Source organism: Neopelma chrysocephalum, unplaced genomic scaffold (genome assembly GCF_003984885.1).
Source record: "Neopelma chrysocephalum unplaced genomic scaffold, ASM398488v2 Primary Assembly neopelma1_97116, whole genome shotgun sequence".
NCBI lineage: Eukaryota > Metazoa > Chordata > Aves > Passeriformes > Pipridae > Neopelma > Neopelma chrysocephalum.
The window spans coordinates 1,635,197-1,656,715 of record NW_020925758.1 but is presented as its reverse complement, the minus strand read 5'-3'; the positions used below and the strand labels follow the sequence as shown (position 1 = coordinate 1,656,715).

General features: G+C 51.0%; 1 protein-coding gene across 2 annotated transcripts; it reads left to right on the top strand.

Moving 5' to 3' along the window:
* The first annotated feature begins 1,975 nt into the window (after positions 1-1,975).
* PSTPIP2 (proline-serine-threonine phosphatase interacting protein 2) lies at positions 1,976-21,274 on the top strand. 2 transcript variants are annotated; one of them, XM_027671703.1, is made up of 15 exons: positions 1,976-2,048; positions 8,494-8,594; positions 10,420-10,497; positions 11,370-11,404; positions 13,004-13,110; positions 13,791-13,853; positions 14,949-15,047; positions 15,241-15,286; positions 15,665-15,744; positions 17,046-17,144; positions 17,667-17,763; positions 18,070-18,151; positions 18,829-18,863; positions 19,171-19,228; positions 19,899-21,274. In XM_027671703.1, exons 1-14 carry the CDS (start codon positions 2,016-2,018, stop codon positions 19,218-19,220), a joined length of 1,005 nt encoding a protein of 334 aa, XP_027527504.1. In that variant the 5' UTR covers positions 1,976-2,015; the 3' UTR covers positions 19,221-19,228; positions 19,899-21,274. The 2 variants fall into 2 exon arrangements, with proteins under 2 accessions (XP_027527504.1, XP_027527502.1); XM_027671701.1 differs by having other exon boundaries at positions 19,724-21,274.
* Positions 21,275-21,519: the final 245 nt, after the last annotated feature.

Sequence of the window (21,519 nt, the reverse complement as noted above, 5' to 3'; positions counted from 1 at the left end):
CAGGGGAGCATCCTGCCTCCCAGTGCAAACAAGCAGCTGGAAACATTCTCACACAGTTCCAGGCTAACAAACAGGCTCTGCTGTGTACTGGAGAAAATTTTTTAGTCCAGGAGAGTCAGACACCTTTCTGGGAAGAGTTAGTGCTGTGCTCCAGGAGGAGGGATTTCTGTTTTGTTTCTTCTATGCATAGCTCCAGAACAGGTGGCTCAGGGGCTTCACAAGCACGAGGGAATGTTGTGGAACCTTTTTACTCTGACCTGGCCAACATCATTTGTCACTTCCAGGGTAATGTTTACAGCTTGTGACTCTGTTCCTGCACGTTGACTGAACGCTGGTTACCTCTTGGTGTTGCTGTGCCATTTTCTACTGACGTGCTGCTGCAGCTGGAGAGCACCGAGCTCAGGGGTGTCCTAGTCCAAAACTGCACAGAGATGTATTTGTTTCTAGTAACATAAGAGAGAAATAGTCCAAAGGTTCTGGTTTCTGCCCTGTTGCTGCTGAGATGTAGGAAGGTGAGAACTTCCTCGTGAAAGCACCGTGTGGTAAATGCACCAGTCGGGTCAGAGTGAAGGGCAGGGCGGGTTTTGGAGGATGGGTCCCAGGTCCTGAGTGGTGCCATGGGCTGCCCTGGCCACGGGGTGGGGCTGGGAAGCTGGGAAATGGTGAATGGATCACAGGCTCACAGGGTGATTTGGTTGGAAAGGGACCTTAAAGATCATCGACATCCAAAGCCCTGCCATGGGCAGGGACGCCTTCCACTATCCCAGGTTGCTCCAAGCGCCGTCCAGCCAGTCCTTGGACACTTCCAGGGATGGGGCAGCCACAGCTTCTCTGGGCAACCTGTGCCAGGGCCTCACCACCCTCACAAAGAATTCCTTTCCAATATCGCATCTAAACCTGCCTTCTTGTCCCTCTAACCCTGCTGTTCCCCCTTGTCCTATCCCTCCATCCCTTGTTCCAAGTCCTTCTCCAGCTCTCCTGGAGCCCCTTTAGTTGCTCGGTGATGTGGATTCCTGGTGAGGGCTTGTGCTGTCTTCTGTCAGGAGCGTGCACAGGCTCAGTTTGCCTAAATCAGCCTCAGGTTACAACTGAGCATCTTATTTCAGTAAGTGGAAAATGCCTCTTTTTGCATTAGTGGACTGTTTTAGCTGTCCGTCTTCACGCAGAGGCAGCAGGTCAGGGCAGTGGGTGTGATTCAGGCATTCCAGCACACTCCGTCCTACCTCCTATTTTCAAAGCACTGTTCAGAGGTCGCTCATGCAGTGCTTTGCCTCAGGCAGAGGCCCCCTAATAAACTGTGGCTAACACGGGATGTGTGTTGTGAAGGCGGGTTGTGTTTTATGAGGAGCGGCTGAGGGAGCTGGGGGGGCTCATCCTGGAGAAAAGGAGGCTCAGGGGGGACCTTCTGGCTCTGCAACTCCCTGACAGGAGGGGGGAGCCCGGGGAAGTCGGGCTCTGCTGCCAGGGAACAAGGGACAGGATGAAAGGAAACGGCCTCAAGCTGTGCCAGGGGAGGTTTAGGTTGGATATTGGGGAAAATTTCTTGACCAAGAGGGTTGTCTATCCCTGGCAGGGGCTGCGTAGGGCAGTGGTGGAGTTCCCATTCCTAGATGGATTTAAAAGCCACGTGGATGTGCCACCTGGTGACAAGGATTAGTGGTGGGCTTGGCAGCGCTGGGGGAATGGTTGGACTCGATGGTCTGTGGAGGGCTTTCCCAACCTAAATAATTCTATGGTTCCATGAAACCATCCCAAAACACTCCGCCATCCCCAAGCCAGGCGGGCAGGGCACTGCGGGTCGTGTTTCCTCCGGGAAGCCGCACGGGTCCCTCGTCCGGCCGTCACGGGTGGGCTGACGGCGAGCCTCCCTTCCCCGCCGATACAACCCAGCACGTCCCGCCGCCCGACCCACGGAGGGTGTTCCCGTGCGTGGGTGGGGACTCGTCGGGGCGGGCCGGGCTGGGCCGGGCCGGGCGGTGCCGGGAGCGGCGGAGCGCGGCGGTGGCAGCGGCAGGATGCGGGAGGCGCGGTTCAGGGACCACTTCTGGGTGAGCGGGACCGGGGCCAGCCGGAGCCGGGGGGCACAGACGGGTCGCGGGGGTCACAGCTGGAGATGGTGGGGGGGTCACTGCTCTCTGGTTAGAGTGGGCTCCGAAGCGATCGTGGTCGTGGGGTGACTTTGCTGAAAGCTCTGGGCATCCTGGAGTGATAAAACAGGTGGCACAGGTTGCCCGGAGAAGCTGTGGCTGCCCCATCCCTGGAAGTGTTCAAGACCAGGTTGGACGGGGCTTGGAGCAACTTGGGTTAGTGGAAGGTGTCCCTGCCCATGGCAGGGGTTGTTGGAACGAGATGGTCTTTAAGGTCCCTTCCAACCCAAACCATTCCGTGATTCTGTGATCCCCAGCAGGCACTGCCCAACCACACACGTCCTGGGAGTTGTGGCTTTGCAACCTGCTCTGTGCAGCCAAAATAATCCCAGCAAGCAGCCACTGCCATGCTGGAGGAAATCAGTGCCAGTCTGAGGGTCAGATGACATTAACTGGCCGTCAGTGAACTACTTGGACATACTATAGCCAAAAGCGGTCCTTTGATGTGGAGCTAATCCCAGACTGGATGTGCTGGTGCTCGGTGTGCTGCTGTCAGCTGCTGAGCCGCAGAGGAAAAGCCGCACTTTGGGGAAAACCACAATTTATTCTTCTGAGTGTGAATTGTGCTCTTCTGAAAGGAGAAGTGCAGAAAAGCCACATATCTGCTGTGAAGCGTCAGCTCTGTGGCCGCTCAGTTCCTCTTGTTGTGGTAGACCTTTGTTCCAGGTATTGGCAACCAGGAAGTAAATTACAAAATTGTGTCTTTTGGGGCTGAAAATCCCCATCTGTGAATGGTGTTTGGGGTTTCCCAGATGTTGCCTGGAAGCAGATCCCATCTTGCAGGATGGGGGAGAGGAGCACAGGCCCCAGGGGGAGCAGGCACCACATTTGGAGCTCCTGTGTTTTGTGCAATGAGTGCAGAGCACCAGTGTCATTAGCGTGCTAACTGGCATAGAGCTGTCAAATATGCAAATCCCACACAGGTATCAAACCAGCTGTGTTGTGGAGCTTTTTGAAGGAGGATCCTGGAGGAGGGGGCTCAGTGGGAGAAAATACCAGGGCCGGAGCAGCGCCAAGCCCCCAAGTTAAGGAGGAGATGGGGCGTGCCATGGGGTACTCACTCCTGCCTCGCCCCTTTTATTGCAAACATGGCTATTTACTGAATGATCCCCAACTCTTGCTGAGCCCAAACCCATTGGTGCTGCCAGGGATTTTGCTTGGTTTTTTCCTTTCTGAAGCCTGTGTGCTTCCACCACTACCCCCACCCCCATCCCCTGGCCAAGGAAACGTGCCTGGGGCAGGAACTGGGGTTCACGTTGGACAAGAGGGTGGTGAATGTGACTCAGTGGAGAGATCGAGGCCCTGCTGTGGTGGTTTGGCCCATGGAAAACGCAGGTACCACCCCAAGCAATCGCCACACCACGTACTGGTGACTGTGCATCAGCTGTGAGGACTGGGGGAGGGAGGGGGGAGCAAGAGATGGGAAATAAGAAACCTCATTTAGATGAGGTGTGGAGGTCTGTGTGTTCAGCTTCCGTTTGCTGTTGGGTGCTGTGAGTCCGCACACACTTCCTCCTGCAATATTCCTCTTAAATTACCTCGCTTGAGGCAAAAGTGGAAGCAGAAGTCTTTGCTGCAGCAAGTGATTTCTTAGAATCGTAGAATGGTTTCATTTGGAAGGGACCTTTAAAGGCCATCTAGTCCAATCCCCTTCCACCGTCCCAGGTTGCTCCAAGCTCTATCCAGCCTGACCTTGAACACTTCCAGGGATGGGGCAGCCACAGCTTCTCTGGGCAACCTGTGCCAGGGCCTCCCCACCCTCCTCATAAAGAATTTAAACAATTTCTTCCTTCTATCAAATCTGAATCTCCCCTCTTTTAGTTTGAAACCATCATCCCTTGTCCTAGTGCTACAAAGAGTGTGGTGAGGCACAACATTCATCTTGAGTAGGTTCTTGACCTGTCAAACAAGGTGAGATCAAGAGGACCATCTCTGCATGATCCTGGGCAGGTGGCAGATGCTGCCACACATACCCTGTTCCTTAATGGTGGTGCTGGCTCAGCTTCTCATCTGGTGGTCCAACAAAATGTCTTTTTTTTTCCCCCTAAATTAAGATCACCATCACACTCTGCCTGCAGAAACCCTAAATACTGCTAAAAATGCACTTTGCTCTGGTGAGGGGCAATTCTGTAGTGGTTAGGACAGCCCAATGAGAAAGCAAGACTTTGGCAGAGCTCCAGAGGAGGGGTGCCTCAACTGATGGGGCAAAGTCTAAAAATAACCAAACCTTCAAAAGCTAGGCCAGTTTTGGTATTGGATCTTCTAGCTTTGAAATGTGACTGGTTGTGAGTGGTGACCACCGAATTTCTTTGTTGGGACAGTGAACTTTTGTTAGTTCTTTACTGTGAGGGCGGTGAGGCCCTGGCACAGGTTGCCCAGAGAAGCTGTGGCTGCTCCATCCCTGGAAGTGTCCAAGGCCAGGTTGGATGAGGCTTAGAGCAACCTGGTCTAGTGGAAGGTGTCCCTGCCCGTGGGAGGGAGTTGGAACTAGATGGGTGGTTTTAAGGTCCCTTGAAACCCAAACCATTCTGTGATTCTATGACTCTATGATAAGCTGCAGCCCACCCTTTTCTCTGTCAGGGTAGCAGGGCTGTGCTTCCAGCCTCACCTGGGGACTGACTGAGCTTTAAACCACACCAGTTCTGGTTTCTCTGTGTGTGTTCCTGCACTGCAGCCTGGTCCCTGCTGGAGCTGACAGCATGATGCCCATGATTTGGGAAGGCACGGGGCCGCTTTGCTCTCTGCACTCGAGTTGGCTCATGCTCTTGGGTATCAGCACAGGATGGTAAACTTCCTTAAATAACAAGTTTTGCTCTCTGCACCCTGCTGCAGCTCCTGCTCGCCCAGGGACTGAAGTCCAGACATGCCTGAAGCTGAACATGCATTGCCCTGAATGTCCCCACTCCCGTGTTGCTCCCTCCCACAACCTGTGCTTCCTGCGTGTCTGTGAGAGAGCTGTGCAGAAACAAAAATACCCAAAAGCTCGCGTTTGTTTTGCCCTTGCCTGGCCTGTAGTGATTGCCACACATTGAGCAAGCACGAGGTTTTGTTTTCACTTGTTTTTGCAACCTGCTCTTCTTCTTTCACTATAGGAGGTCTTTTCTTGCAGTTTTTTCCACTTTCTCGGTACACGTCTAGTTCTCCACAAGCCCGCCCTTCCACGTATTTCAGTTAACCCAAGAGCAAAGCTTTGGGTTTCATCAGAGCAATTTTGTCCTGTAAAACTGTGTAGCAAAAATAGAAATGACAATGACGATAAAAACCACCTCAGTTCTGATCTTTGGGCTGACAGCTTGCAGCTTGGAGACTGAAATTTTGGTCATTTTGCTTTTACTGAGACAATGCTCTGCTCTCTGCAGTGTATTTAGTGATGCTGCTAAAGCAACCCATGGCTGGGGGGACTGCAACCCCAGGCTCCTGGATTTATTCCCTGGCTGCTGACTCATGGTGTGATGCTGGCTGGGCTGTTTCACTTCCCCTTTCCCCTTGTTGTCCTTCTCTAAACGGGGACTGGCGTGGTGGAACTAATCAGCAGCGTTATGAAACCCTCAGGTCGTCCTTTCAAAGGAACAAGGTGGGGTTTGTGGGGAGAGATAATTTCATGAAGGCAGGATAGTCCACTGCTTTTGGAGTCTCTGGGATGAGCAGGAGAGGTGCACTGGTGTAGGGGAAGGAAACTTCAAAGGGAAAATTACTAATCAAAAAGTAATCCTGCTTTTTGCAGGGTGATGGTCTCAGGGGGGTGAATTTGCAGCGAGTCCTTTTCCTCCTCGAGATGAGTTTTTGTCTCTCCTTTGCACCCACCTGGTTTTGGGGTGGGGAGGACCTGCAGCCTTGTGCAGCATCTCCTCACCCTGCTCCCTGCAGACACCAGCACAAGCATTTCTTTTTGTCTCAGCAACCTCTGCAGGACCCTGAGCGATTTTGTGGCTACGCAGACTCTGAGCAAGGACAGCACAGTCAGCTATGGTTGCACCGTGTTTCCGTCTGCTAAAATAGTCATCCAGCTTCTGGTGTGTTTCTCTAAGCATGTAAGGCTGAGGACACACACTGAGAGCTCGGCATAAATACAGATCTTCCTAGAGATGGTCCGTGAACAGTGTAGTGCCCCAAACCCTTCCATTTGGGAAGGTTGGGACAGAGTGATGGAGGGCAGGAAGTCTCTGCAGAGGGACCAGGACAGGTTGGATCAGTGGGCTGAGGCCAACGGTGTGAGTTTCTACAAGACCAAGTGCCAGGTCCTGCCATTGTGTCCCAACAGATCCCTGCAGCTCCAGGCTGGGGCAGAGGGGCTGGAAAACTGGGAAAGGCCCTGTAGGTGCTGGTGGCAGCGGCTGGACACGAGCCCAGGTGTGCCCAGGGGGGCAGGAGGCCAATGGCCTCGGGGCTGTCCCAGCCCTGGTGTGGCAGCAGGGCCAGGGCAGTGCCCTCCCTGTGCTGGCACTGCTGAGGCACCTCCAGTGCTGGGGCAGTTCTGGGCCCTCAGACAAGAGAGACATTGAGGGGCTGGAGCGTGTGCAGGGAAGGGAACGGAGCTGGGGAAGGGTCTGGAGCAGCAGGAGCGTCTGAGGGAGCTGGGGGGGCTCATCCTGGGGAAAAGGAGGCTCAGGGGGGACCTTCTGGCTCTGCAACTCCCTGACAGGAGGGGGGAAGGCAGGGGGGGATCGAGTTCTGCCAGGGAACAAGGGGCAGGATGACAGGAAACGGCCTCATGTGCCAGAGGACATTGTTTAGATTGGATATTAGGGAAATTTCTTCACTGTAAAGGTTGTACATCCCTGGCACAACTTCCCAGGGCAGTGATGGAGTCCCCATGCCTGGAGGGATTTAAAAGCCATGTGGATGTGGCTATTAGAGACATGGGTTAGTGGTGACCTTGGCAGTGCTGGGGGAATGGTTGGACTTGATGGTCTTGGGGGGCTTTTCCAGTTACACAGTTCTATAATTCTATGTTTCTCCAATGTCAGTATTTCGTAGGGTGTGTATCTGCAGGGGTTTTCCACGTAGAGTGGGGCAGAAGATGGAATAGTCAAGCTCAGCAACTTGCCTTTCAGCTGTGACTCAGACATTTCATGTTTTCACATCCCCACTAGAGCATTTCAGCCCCTCTTTTGCCTGCAAGTGCAAACAAACCCCAAAACATCACAAGGAGCACTCAAAATCCTGCTCCTCATCAAGTCTGCTGGGGGGATGGTGCAAATCCAGGCAGCAGATCAGGAAGGGGGGAGCACATCCTGTGGGCTTGGGGAACATCAGCTGCTGCTTTGTCACCTTGAAATCATCTGTTTGTAGTTTCCATGGGCAGTCCTGTAAATAGCACATGGGCTCAGAGCTCTGCCCAGCAGGAAGGACCAGGACAGCCGTGGGAGGGCAGGAGGAGAGATCCTTGTCCCTCTGCCCCACTTTGTTTGGGCAGGGCTGGATGCAACCCCCACCCTCCATACCTGTCTTGGGCTTAGTCTGTTATGCTTTTAAATCTTCTGTGCCCATGGCTCTGTGCTCTCCGTGTTGCACTTCCTCTTCCATTGCAGCAGCCAGCCCTGCCTTTGGGACATCCCACGGGCAGTCACAGAATCCCAGGATGGTTTGGGTTGGAAGGGGCCTTACAGCTCATCCAGTTCCACCTCCCTGCCATGGGCAGAGTCACCTTTCACTAGACCAGGTTGATCCAGGTCCCGTCCAACCTGGCCTTGGACACTTCCAGGGATGGGGCAGCCACAGCTTCTCTGGGCAACCTGGGACAGGGCCTCAGCACCCTCACAGCCAACAATTCCTTCCCAATATCCCATCTAACCCTGCCCTTTGGCAGTGGGAAGCCTTGTCCTATCCCTCCAGTCCCTTGTCCAAAGTCTCTCTCCAGTTCTCTTGGAGCCCTTTTAGGTACTGGAAGGGACTCTAAGGTCTCCCTGGAACCTTCTCTTCTCCAGGTGAACACCCCCAGTCGTGCTGGTCCTTTTGATTCTCTCCGTACCAAACCTGTCCAGAAGGTGCTGCCAAGGCTGATTTCACAGGCTACAACCCTGCCCAGCTCCTTCAGAATCAGGAGCTCCTCCTGCCTGGAAACAGCTCTTTTGGAAACCTCCCATGGAGGGATTTAAAAGACGTGTGGATGTGGCACTTAAGAACATGGATGGGAACATATGTTGTTGCAGGACTGAGCTCTTCTTTTTTTCCTGAAAATCTTCCATTGTTCTCATCTAGGAGTCTCTCCCACCCCTAACAAAGAAAGATCTTATTTCATAAATAGGCACTTGCACACTTGCTCTCCCTGAGCCATTGCAAATGCCTCTGGAGGTGGCAGTGTCCATGGGCTGCACTGATGAGGATGTGACTCCTGTGTTTTCAGAGCACGGATCTGACAAGCACCGTTGGCTACGACAGCATCATCCAGCACCTGAATGATGGCAGGAAGAACTGCAAGGAGTTTGAAGACTTTCTGAAGGAAAGGTGAGGAGCTGCCTCTGATCATGGGTTGGGTTGAGCCTGGGAAGTGAGGCTGTGGCACTGCTCCTACTCCTGGTACTCCCAGTTTGATTTCTGTTGTGTTTGATTGTCTACTATGTTAAAATGCTCTACCATGACGTTCACCTTGCTGTTCACCTTGCAGAAGATCAGGTGAGAACTTTGGCCTAGGAGAGGCAGGGCCTTGTCCTGAATTTGTCTTTGTACATTAAGAACAGCCCATAGATTTAATGCTAAAAAGAAGTAGCATTAGGTGTTGCCTTTATTAATCAGAGAATATGACCTAAGCAGAGGTTCTGTGGCTACAAAAACAACTGAGAGGGTCTGGCTTTATGGTTCACCTGGTTAGCAATGGCTAAATATGAAAAGCATTGTAGAACAACTCTGAATTAATGTAATTTTGGTAATGAGAACTGGAAAAAAACAACCTCTGACTGGATGACTTGGTTCCGAGCAGCCTGGGGCAAACATAATGGGGATGAAGAGAAGGGGAACCTGCACTTGAAAGTGTCTAATGCACCTACTGTAATCTCATGTTCCAGAAAAATTTGGGCTTTCCAGCTGAAGAACTGGACCCTGAGAATTGTGTCCCCCTCATTTGTGACAACAAGAGAGTGCCAAAAGCCTCCTCCACACCCTGTGTCCTCTTTGTTCTTGAAGTAGGTGTAGGTTTGCCACCAATGTGTCTTTCCAGAAGGAGATTAGAGGCTGGACCTGGACTTGCTACTGGCATCTCTCTCTGAACGTGGCTCAGTTCTCTGTGTACAGCAGGGCTGTTAACACAGTTCCAGCCTTGGAGGACGTGCCTGTTGGATGCTTTGTCCCAAATGAAGTTCATGTGAATGTCGTTAGATAGAGGGGAAAAAAAAATCAATTTATGATATTTATCTTTTTCCCATTTCCCTACAAGCTCTGGGAGTTTCTAAAGAGTTAAGCTGGGTGAACCTTCACTGCCAGACTCGAGAAGTCGACAACACAGGTGTTTGCATCTGTGTTAGGAGATACAGGCATTTTAGGAAGTTATTTATTTTATCCAGTAGACCTTCTTTAGCAGAACTTGTTTCTTTACACTGACTGCAGACAGTTAGGGTTGCCTAGGTTGAGATGCCTACATTTGACCAAGCAAGTCAAGTCCTGTTTGTCTGTGCTGACTTCAAAGCAACTGCAGAAAGCTGGTTGTTCTTGTACTGCAACACATAGACTCTCTTTCCCCCCTCTCATTCTTTCAAGAGCAGAGGACAAAAGGATCTCTCAAAGGTGTTATTTCTGTTACCTCACAAGATTTGGCCTCTTCTTCAGGCGTTCTCTGTAAGGATCAGAGGCAGGTCCAGAGAGTACTTATCGCCTCATTCAGAAAAGCCCTGAAGAGCTGAAATGCCCGAGCTGAGCTTTGGGGTGCATGCCTGGTGGCCAAGTTGTCTTTGAGGTGCCTGCTCCCTTCCTGTAACAATTGGTATAAATCAGCCAGTCAAAAGTACTTAGTGTGGACAGACCGAGGGATCTCAAAAGCCCTGTTCCATAGGAAACCGAGGGAAAAAACCTACCTAGGTGAGTCACCTGGCTGCATCTTCCAGCCAGGCACTGGCAGCTTAGTCCTCCATCACCTGTGGAGGTGATCCTTGAACCCATCAGCCCAGGGGAGATGGGCAGAGCAGCATATCGGGACCACAGACACAGCAAAGCCAAGTGTTTTCACTGGAAAACCTGGTTGGCACAGGTCAGGAGTTCAGAGCAGGTCTTGACCTCCACTGCTAACAGGTCTTAGTTTCTGAATTAGGATCTTTCTCTCATTTCTCTCTTTTCTCAATAGGGCAATTATAGAAGAAAAATATGGCAAAGAGCTCATCAACTTGTCGAAGAAGAAACCCTGTGGGCAGACAGAGCTGAAGTAAGTTCACAGTGCTGTGTGTGTTCTGCTTTTATGGGTGTCCATGGAACAAAGAAGGAGGAAGAGAAGGAAGGAGATTGTGAGAGACAGAACAGTGTTTTGAAATGTGATTGGGACGTCCAGAAGATGAGCTGAAACCATTCTCATGAATGAACAGTGCCCCAGCTGGGTTCTGCTTTGCTTTGAGCCAGACTCCACCAAGTTCCCACCAGCCATAGACTGACCAAAGCATTGTGGATGCTCAGGTGAGGTGTGGACTGGTGGTTCAGCAGAAAGCCGAGGATCATGAGACCTGGGGTTCACTCTTGACTGGTTTTGTAGCCAGGGGGAAGTACAGGTTGAGTCAAACCACGCAAATCTTCAAAGCCCAGCGTGTTGTGACTACTGTGGCTCCATGAGTGGATCTCCATTTCCCCAGTGACCCTTGGCACCTTCTACCCCCTGCTTTGTTTCTATACTTTATACATGCCCAGTCTGACATTCTCTGATGACTTTTTTACAATTTTGTGTCACATAAAATGTTTCTGAAATTAACATGGAGAAAAGTTCTCTATGTTTCCAACCACAGGCCAATGCACCTTGTAGAAGGTGTTCATGTGCCCAAAATTATGCTTCAGGGAGGTTGCCTGATACACCCATCATGAAACTTAGAATTTTGATAGTATCCAGTGTTCAGAAAGATGTAAAGGAGATCTCAAAGCAAGTGAGCTGTGCTATACCTGAGAGAGAAAAAGCCAGAGGTGTAAAGAGGGTAAATAAACCTGCCTTGAGTTGCTTTGACTGGTGTCAAGTGAGGGACTGTTTTGGGAGAGGTCCTCTGCTGATACTTGTGCCTGGCCCACTCTTTTTAATGCCCCTCCTGTGTTTTTCAGCACACTGAAGAGATCCCTGGATGTTTTCAAGCAACGTAAGTAATTCTTCATGCTTGTCAGGCTTATCTTCATGCTTCAGGCTTGGCTGCTCCAAAGTGTGGAGGCAACTTCTTAGGAAGAAAATGGCAGGAAAACCTCTGAAGTTATGGTGATGGGGTCAGGCATAGGCTGTGCTCCTGGCCTGGCTCGTCCCAGTGCATGGGGTTTGGGACAAAATGCTCCAGGGCACAGGTGGGAGAGGAGACCCACAGGGCGTCCTTTTGGGGATCTCTTGGACTTTCAGGTCTGGGTGCAGCTCAGAGGTGGTGGTTGTGTTGTGTATCAAAGCTGTGCATGGGAAGATCACTTGGGGTTTATTGGATAGGCTTCACACACACACAGAGTAAATCACACTTTGAATCCTGGGGGTAGTTCTCAGACAAGAGAGACATTGAGGGGCTGGAGCGTGTGCAGGGAAGGGAACGAAGCTGGGGAAGGGTCTGGAGCAGCAGGAGCAGCTGAGGGAGCTGGGGGGGCTCATCCTGGGGAAAAGGAGGCTCAGGGGGGACCTTCTGGCTCCTGACAACTCCCTGGCAGGAGGGTGGAGCCAGGTGGGGTGTCGGGCTCTGCTGCCAGGGAACATGTGACAGGATGAGAAGAAATGACCTCAAGCTGTGCCAGGGGAAGTCTAGGTTGGATATTAGGGAAATTTCTTCACTGTAAGGGTTGTCTATCCCAGGCACAGGCTGTCCAGGGCAGTGTTGGAGTCCCCATCCCTGGAAGGGTTTAAAAGCCGTGTAGTTGTGGCACTTGTTGACATGGGTTAGTGGTGGGCTTGGGAGGGCTGAGGGAATGCTTGGACTTGATGATCTTAAGAGGGCTTTTTCAGCCTAAATGGTTCAGTGGTTCTAATTGGAACATGTAAAAGATGATGCTTTGGCCACCATACCACAGTCCCTTCACCACCCTGTGTCACAGCCCGCCGGGGTACTGGGCAGGCAGCACCCTAAAGGCAGACAGCACCTTAAAGGTGAGCACTCTGCTACCCTGTGCCTGCCAGGTTTGCCTGCTGCCCTTGTGGACATCCCTGACATGACCCTGCCCTCACCACTGCTGACTATTCCAAGCCGTGGGTTTGGAACAGCTTTGGAATGTTGAATCATGAGCTGCCATTTGGCTCCGCTGCCTCGGTGACCCGGCTGGGGTGGCATTTCGTGGTGTGGCTGCTCACCTTCAGCAAGAGGAGCCTGAGATTTTTTTAGCCTTAGTTTTTCTGTGTCCCAAGTTGCTGCCTGCTGGCCTGGGGTAGTGCATCCTTCACTCAGCTGTGCTGGGGTGCGATGTGTTGAAACGCACCCGAATTCACCCGCGAGAGGGGGAGATGTGACTGTGCTTGTTTGAGTAACTTCTCTCAGCTGGAGTTTCCTCAGACTGGGGGGCAGGTCCCAGCAGGACTGATCCTTACGTAGGTGAGCACTGCCCCGAGGCTGCTTCAAACAGCCTGCTGCTTTTTCATGTTTCTGAAAGGGGATGTGTGACGTGGGGCCAGTTTGATGTCAGTTGAATTGAGAAACACAGTCTCTTTAGGAATATGTATCTATATATATCTATATCTATCTATCTATATAGATATTTAAGTTATTTTTTCTTTGCAGAGATAGACAATGTGGGACAAGGTCACATCCAGCTGGCGCAAACCCTTCGGGAGGAAGCGAAGAAGATGGAGGACTTCAGGGAAAAGCAAAAACTGCATCGGAAAAAGGTCAGGCGCTGTGGGAAGACGTGCCTTCCCACAGGCTGCTGATCCTGCCCCGGCAGTGGGCTGATCCCAGTGCTGTGTCCTGCTGTTCCCCAGCCCCCTCCGTGCCCCCCTGTGCCTGCTGCTGCTGGGAAGTCCTGAGTTTCTTCCTACATGTTGCAACCACGTTGGTGAACTGTGCAGCAACCTCCAACTTCCTTCTTCTCACCGCCACATCCTCTCCTTTGGGTGGTTTTTGGGGCCAGCCACAGCAGGGGCTCAGCCCCGGGGATACCAGCCTCAACTGGGAATGTTTTGAAGCGTTTATATACAGTGCTGTATGATCTCCATAGAGTCGGATAAAATGGCCAAGCCTTTTAACTTTTTCTTGAGATTCCTTTTTCTGGAAAATGAAGGAAACTGCTAGAACCAGGGGCTGGTTTGGACTAGCAGAGGGGAGTGGGCTTCCCAGCTTTGTCAGAGCCTGTGGAGATGACACATTGCTAGGATTTAGTTTGTAGAGCTCCTTTGCATACATAAGTCGAGGCTTAGACAGAAGCATAAAAGATGGGTGTTGTGAAGATGCTTTGGGTGGATGAAGGTCCTTAAGTCCATCTCAGTCTGGTCTGTGACTCTTTCCCAAGCCACACAGTGGAGCTTTGATAGTCAGTGATGTGCTGATTCTGGGCCTGTTTTCTTCACAGATAGAGCTGATCATGGAGGCGATTCACAAAAACAGGAATGTGCAGTACAAGAAGACCATGGAGGTAAAGCAAACCTGCTGCTGTTTCTTGCCTTGTGGGTTAACACTGCTCAGACACAAGCACAGAGCTGGGGGCTTAAATGAGAGGGATGCTGAGTCTGTGTGAGTGGTGTGCAGGGTGTGCTCAGAACACTGAAGGGCACACCAAGGACCCAGCATCACAGAAACACAGAATATGCTGAGTTAGAAGAGACCCACAAGGACCATTGAATCCAGCCCTTAGCCCTGTACAGGACCATTCGCAATGTGCCTGAGAGTGTCATCCAAACACTGCCTGAGCTCTGGCAGCTTTGGTGCTGTGACCACTGCCCTGGGGAGCCTGTTCAGTGCCCAACCACCCTCTGGGGCAAGAACCGGTTTCTAATATCCAACCTAAACCTTCTCTGACACAACTCCAGGCCATTCCCTCTGGTCCTGTCGCTGGTTACTACAGAGAAGGCACGGCCAGTGGTAGCCTTTCAGGGCTGGATAAATGCGATTTAGAATGATAGAATTGTTCGAGTTATAAAAGCCCTTTAAGATCCTTGAGTCCCACCATTAACCAGCACTGCCAAGCCCACCATTAATACATGTTCCCAAGTGCCACATCCACACCTTTTATGAGCACTGTAATGGATGGTGACTGCACCACTGCCTGGGACAGCCTGTGCCAGGGCTTGATAACACTGTGAAGAAATTTTTCTGAGTATTAAATCTAAACCTTGTCTGATGCAACTTGAGGTTGTTGCCTCTTGTCCTGTGCCTTGTTCCCTCGGAGCAGAGCCTGACCCCTACTCAGCTTCCCCCTCCTGTCAGGGAGTTGCAGAGAGCCAGAAGGTCCCCCCTGAGGCTCCTTTTCTCCAGGCTGAGTGCCCCCAGCTCCCTCAGCTGCTCATGACCAGACTTGTGCTCCAGACTCTCCTCTGGACACTCTCATGGACTTGGTTGCCATGAGCTTTCCATCCGTAAATGCAGCTTGTCTTGTGAGGCTTTCCCTAAGCCACAGGGCACCTTGTGTGCCACCCCCTGCTCCTCTGGCAGCCTGTGCCCACCTCTGCCCTGGTAGGCTGTTCTGTCCCCCAGAGCTCCCCCCCGAGCTGTGTGCTGGTGTCTCTCCCAGGCCAAGCGTCTGTACGAGCAGCGGTGCCGGGACAAGGACGAGGCGGAACAGGCCGTGCACCGCAACGCGAACCTGGTGACGCAGAAGCAGCAGGAGAAGGTACAGGGAGGTGGGGCAGGGGGAGAAAGAGATGCCTCTTCTTGTCAGCTCTCCTGCCCCATGGCTCTTCTCCCAGCTCTGGGTTTTGGGGTGAGACGGGAGGGCTGGTGGTGTTCGCCAGTTGGGGCTGCAGCGCCGTTGGGGATGCATCCGGGCGCTCCTCCACCTTCCTTCTCTCTCCTGTTTTTGGCAGCTGTTCGTGAAGCTGGCTCAGACGAAATCGGCTCTGGAGGACTCTGGTGAGTGGAAATGCCACGTTGGGAGGGCAAGGGACATGTTTCCAGGGGCAGGGGGTTGTGAAGCCATGGCATGGCTCGTGGGCAAGCTCCAGCTCTTGGATCAGGCACAGCTCCTCAGAAACACATGCCCAAGATACCAGTGATGGGCACCTGCCCTGGAGAAGCCTGCATGACCCCACCAAGGCCATGTCCTTCCACTTTATCCCTGATGTCCTAGCCATTTCAGGCTTCACATATTACCTTCTAGTGAAGGGTATTTAAATTAATGTTAATCATGGAATCAGTGAATGATTTGGGTTGGAAGGGGCCTTAAAAATCATCTCATTCCAACCCACCCTGCCTGTCGACCTTCAGCTGACACTGTGATTTCTCTTGCAGACAGGAGCTACCAGCAGAATGTGACCATGCTGGAGAAGGTCCGGGAAGAGTGGCAGATGGAGCACATCAAAGCTTGTGAGGTAAATTCCCCCAGACACCTTTGCATGGCAGCGTGGTCCTCTGGGTGTCCACCCCTGTCTGCAGGGCCCAGGGACGGCACAGATTTCCCTTCTGTGTGTTCCCCTGGCAGTGAAGCAGCAGGATGTGTTGCAGCTAACCCTGTGTGTGCCTAAAGCTTGGCTTCTTGATTCAAGGCCCCACTCCTTCAAGGTTTCCACTATTTTTTAATTATTTTTGTTTTTCCACCACCTTTTAAAATTGACAGAGTCAAGGTCATGACATTTTGCCCATTACCTACTTGCACGTTTGGCATGGCTGTCACTTTGAACAGTCATGGTTGCCTCTGGATACTCAGTGACTTGAGGCCAGTACATCCTAGAGCCTCAGCAACACCTGGAAGACTCTGTCTGAAACTCTAAAAGACTTTCCATGGACAGGGACTGCAGAAATTGAGGTTCTATCCCAGGTTTGCAAACAGCCTTCCCATTCCCAGCTGTGCTGATTCCTTCCCAAGTTATTTCTCATCAGGCTGTGATTTTACTTTTCTGTTTTGAACTGGAATTTGCTGTCTCTGTTGTGTGGTGTGCGTGAGTGCCTCAATGATGGTGTGCTTTTGGTGTCTGGGGTCTCTGGAAGCCTCTGTGATGGGGACATTTCAAAAGGTATACCAGATTCAGATTTCTGGTATGCCAGATTTCAAAAGGCTTGGGTTGAAACCTGCTTGGAAAAGGGCTGGGCAGGAAAGAGGGAGAAGACTAACCAGTCAATGCACCACTGATTTCATGTATCCCCAGTGTTTGTTTATTTTTCCATACCTGGAGCCTGGAAGTGTTAAAAGGACTGTAGGTGTGGCACTTGGGGCCAGGGGTTAGTGGTGTCCTTGGCAGTGCTGGGGGGATGGTTGGACTTGATGATCTTAGGGGGCTTTTCCAACCTAAATGATTCTGTGATTCTAGGACACCTGTGGAAGAGAAGTAAGCTGGGAGCACAGGAGCATGGGGTACCTAGGGAACATGTACTGCCTTTAGGAATCTGGCTTGTTCTCCCCAGAGGTGCTGGGGGACCCCCTTCACATCGGTCCTAAAGACCTTCTGAGCTTAACAAACACTCATTTTAATACTCATCTGGTTGCACAAAGGGATCATTTCTCTTCTGGTCAATCTGGAGGACTCCCTGTTTCCTTGTTTCCTGCAGAAGACCGACACCATCTGCTCCTTGCAGTTGTCTTTTCATGGCACTTGGGAACGAGAAGCAGTAAGGATTAAGGAGATTTGCTCTCATTTTAAAGATGTTGTGGCTGTTTTTGTCTGTGTTGTTTCAGTTCTTTGAGACTCAGGAGTGTGATCGGATCAGCTACGTCCGTAACGCCCTCTGGCTCCATGTCAACCAGCTCTCCCTGGGCTGTGTCCAGAATGATGAGGTACCTCAACTGAAAGTCTTCGTTCTTCTGTGTGGAAAGCAGAGCCCAGTTTGTTTTCCTGTGTTCTGAGCTGTGTTATGTGTGAGTTGGACTGTGGCCCTTCATTGGCCACCAGACACCAGCATGAGTGGGCAGGCAGAAGGCTTGGCCAAAACTCTGGCAGATGAGCTTTCCCCTAGGATTCACACATTTTTTTGAGCATGCTGAAACACTGGAACAGGTTTCCCGGAGAAGCTGTGGCTGCCCCTGGATCCCTGGAAGTGTTCGAGGCCAGGTTGGATGGGGCTTGGAGCAACCTGGGATAGTGGAAGGTGTCCCTGCCCGTAGCAGGGAGTGGAACAAGATGGGCTTTAAGGTCCCTTTGAGCCTGAACCACTCTAAGATTCTGTGATTCCCCTATCACTGCAGCTTGTGCCCTGGGTGAATATTGGGATTTCTCCCCATGTCTAACAGACAGTTGGAAAAAACCCTCTTGTTTTCTGACCTGATGTAATAGAAATGCATTTTATTTCCCTTTTGCAGAAATATGAGGAAATCCGCAAGAGTTTAGAAATGTGCAGCATTGAGAAGGATGTTGATTTTTTTGTAAATTTGCGCAAAACTGGAAGTTTGGCTCCAGGTAAGAGCTCAGTACAATCTCACAAAGTAGTGCTGACTGCCCTGTACTCCTCATGGAGCTGCTGCTCAGGTCAGCATCAGCTGGGGTGCAAAAAACATTGGTTTTGCAACGTTCCTCCTTTAGTTCACTGCCATGCAGCACTAGTCTCTGCCAATTTCAACAGTCCCTGAAGATAGCACTGCCCGTTTTAGTTTTCTGGCCAGGCATTTTCACAGAGAGGGGAAAGACTTAGGAGCTGACCGTTGGTATAAAAAGTATTTTATGTCTATAAAAGGCCTGTACTTTACTACTGTTAACTTTTCCTAGCTCCTGTTGTTTATGAAAACTACTACAATACACAGAGAAATGTGACTCCTGCGAGAAGTCCAGTGCCTGTACCTATATCAAGGTAAGGGACATAACATGTACAATTGCAATTGCTATTGCAAGTGATGCTCTTCCCCTCCCCCCCAAAAGTCATATTTTATTCCTTTTAGTCTATTGGAAGCTTGACCTGGGAGTATTAGAGGAAAATATTTCCTTGCGTGGTTCTTGTTGTGATCTGTCCATCTGACGAGTGTTAAAGGCATGTGTAGGTAGAGGGGGGAACTGCAGAGCTGAATTCACTCCCCTGGGACAGAAGGTGGGCTGGGAGGACAGGCTGAAGGGTGTTTCTGCCAGGGGCCAAGGTGACAATGAGGGCCAAAGACTCATGCTAAGGATGAGTGTGCCACTTTGGCTGCCACACTGGGAGAGGAGCCCTGTCCAATTATGGCTTCCTGATGTCTCACTCTGGGCAAAGGCATGTACAAAGGCATACCCTGAGGCTCACCTGTGACTGTGATTTTTTTTCCCCAGCTTAGTGCTTTTTGGCTGCTTTTTCCTCTCCTGCACCATATCAGCTTCAATTCCTGCGTTTGCCCAGCAGGCTGTGGGTGGTGAGCCCACCAGGTCTCTATAAAGCCCAGGTTGCCAAACCTCTTGCCTTCCCACCAGCTCTGGGAGGGCAGCTGGGGAGTGCAGAACCAGGGCAGAGGGAGTCCTGTATCCATGCAGATCCTCACCTCTGTGTTTCCTTCTGTGCAGGAGGGGACCTCTGCCCACCCCGACCAGTGCACCAGGTGAGTTATTGCTTTATGGGCTTTCTGGCCCCACAGAGGAACTATCACTCCAGGCCCTCGTCCCAGGTCCCTCTCCAGCTCTCCTAAAGCCCCTTTAGGCCCTGGAAGGGGCTCTCAAGTCTCCCTGGAGCCTTCTCTTCTCCAGGCTGAACATCCCCAGGTCTCCCAGCCTGTCTCCATAGGACACCTCTTTGAGACTCATTCACCCTTGCACCCCATCCCTTTAACATGGATGGCCAGTGTGTGAAGCCTTATAATGAGCACTTCTCATGGGGAAACCTATTTTTTTGTGTGCTCTCTGTTTCAGGGGAGCCTGATTACGCCACAGTTGATGGCTACAGCTTGGTACATTTCTAGCAGTCACAGTAAGTCCTCACTTTTGATGAAGAAAGGGAGCTTATGGGAAAGAGGGAGAGGGATTTTTAACCTGGGCAGACAGTAATACAACAAAGGGGAATTTTAAACTAAATGAGGTTAGATTTAGGTTAGCTATAAGGAAGAACTTCTTCCCTGTGAGGGTGGTAAGGCCCTGGCACAGGTTGCCCAGAGAAGCTGTGACTGCCCCATCCCTGGAAGTGTTGAAGGCCAGGTTGGACGGGGCTTGGAGCGACCTGGGATAGTGGAAGGTGTCCTTGCCCATGGCAGGGGGGTGGAACGAGAGGAGCTTTAAGGTCCATTCCAACTGAAACCATGTTGCGAATCTGGATCTACCTGGAAGAGGGACAGTGGAGAAGGAAAGGCCACTGTTTAAAGGGTGATATTTGAGGGGGATCACTTCCAACTGGAAGTGATGCTCCTGCCCTGCCATCACTTCTCTGAGCTGGAGCTGTGGTTTAGACACTGTTGATCCTGTTCTGTAGGTTTTCCAGGCAGAAGACACTGTTGGTCTGACCAGCGTGGCAGAGGTGGTGTTTCCCGTTATTCCCAGGCACTGAAGTGTCTGAAGTGCTTCTGCTTTTCAAAAACATATTTGAGGACTGATAATTATTTGTACATCCAGAAAGCGCCTACTAAAAAATCTGTGCCTTTGATCAGTAAACTCCTTGGATGGATATCCTATCTTCAAACTCAGAGGAAGAAAAGGACCAGACACAGGGGCGATTTGTGTTGGAAGAAGTGTTTGATTTGAAGTTCTTCTAAAGTGCAGCCATTGGGAGAGGCTGGAGCCTCCCACTCTCCAGATAACTAACTCATATGTGCTGAGGGGAGTGCTGCATGATGCTTTGGGCACGCTGGTTTGTGTTCAGGGCACCTGCATCCCCCTCAGATCTCAGGTTACTCTTTCGCCTGTCTCTGAAGTCTTCCATTACTGGGGATTAAACTTGTCATTTAGGTTTAATTTTACTCTCATCTTTCGGGGATCTCATTTAGGGGAGCACCAACAGTTACATCGTGTGTCTGGCTTAGCTGTAGGTGTGCTCCAGGCTTCAGTGCCGACACTGGAAGCTGATTTGCATCGTGCCTGGTACAGCAGCTCACAGCACGTCTGCCCAGTGAGGGGCTGTGCCACCAGAAACCTGCTGGGAGGCTCCACATCCCACGGTGTTGTTGAGGATCTGGAGGACGTTGTTCAGATCTCCCAAATGCCTCTCTGATGAGGGACTTGTGAGTTTTTAGGTTCATGGTACAGCTTGGAATGCTGGGTCCTGGAATGCTCTGGGGACCAGGTTGGACAGGGCTTGGAGCAACCAGGTCTAGAGGAAAGTGTCCCTGCCCACAGCAAGGGGTTGGAAGTAGATGATCTTTAAGGTCCTTCCCAACCCAAGCCATTCTATAGCTCTATGATTCTATGATTTAATTAGCTTTTGACAATCTCTGAACTTTGGACTTGTTCTGACTATGCGCCACTGGAAACAAACTTAGCTACTGCTGGAGCCATGAAACTTCTTTTCTGTCCAGATCTCCTCAAACTTCCTGCCCTTTCTGTTACCATATATATATATATATATATATATCTTCTTACGATTATGACTTTGATTCAGAAGCTCACGTGCTTCGGGGCTGCTGGTCTCTCTGATGTCCCTGTGTGCAGTGCTGCTTGACCGCTCCTCAGTGCCTTACGACACTGGACACAGGGACACAGGACATGGGGATAAACACACAATTTACCTGTCTAAACCCGGTGCCGGGTGACTAACCTGGAGCAGCAGGATTTGCTATTTGTATGACGTTTTTCCAGCTGAATCTGCACGGCTTCAGCACGTGTCCCAGCCCGTCAGTCCTTGGGGCTTTTTACTGTGTTTTCTTGTGTGGGGAAGATGACAGTGAGCTCTGACATCTGTCCTCCTGCAAAGTGCACGTGCCAAGGAATCAGCTATCCTGTTTTATTTCTGAAAGAACAAGGACACAAATATTATTCTGAAGGAGCCTGCTGTAGTCTTAGTTGTTTAAATACATATTTTAAAAAATAAATTTTGAGTCTCACGTGCTGGATATGTGTTTGTTTTTTTTTTTTTTAAAGGTTGTCTTGTTCACTTTCTGTTGGGGCTGGGGTGGGACACCTTCAGAGCATATCCTCGCTCAGCCTTTATTTCAGTCCTTGCTCAATACCAACACAGATGTGGGAGAAAACACCCCAAAAAGGACTGGCACAAGGACAAGTACTTGTTATTAGGCATGCACAGCTGACCATGCAGGGCTGTTTGCCCTGGAAGAG

Excerpts from the sequence above, each read along its gene's own strand:
- PSTPIP2 (XM_027671703.1), top strand. The coding sequence starts at position 2,016 with ATGCGGGAGGCGCGGTTCAGGGACCACTTCTGG. Across the intron at positions 13,854-14,948 it reads AGTACAAGAAGACCATGGAG|GCCAAGCGTCTGTACGAGCA; the intron begins GTAAAGCAAACC and ends TGTCTCTCCCAG. Across the intron at positions 15,048-15,240 it reads CGCAGAAGCAGCAGGAGAAG|CTGTTCGTGAAGCTGGCTCA; the intron begins GTACAGGGAGGT and ends TGTTTTTGGCAG.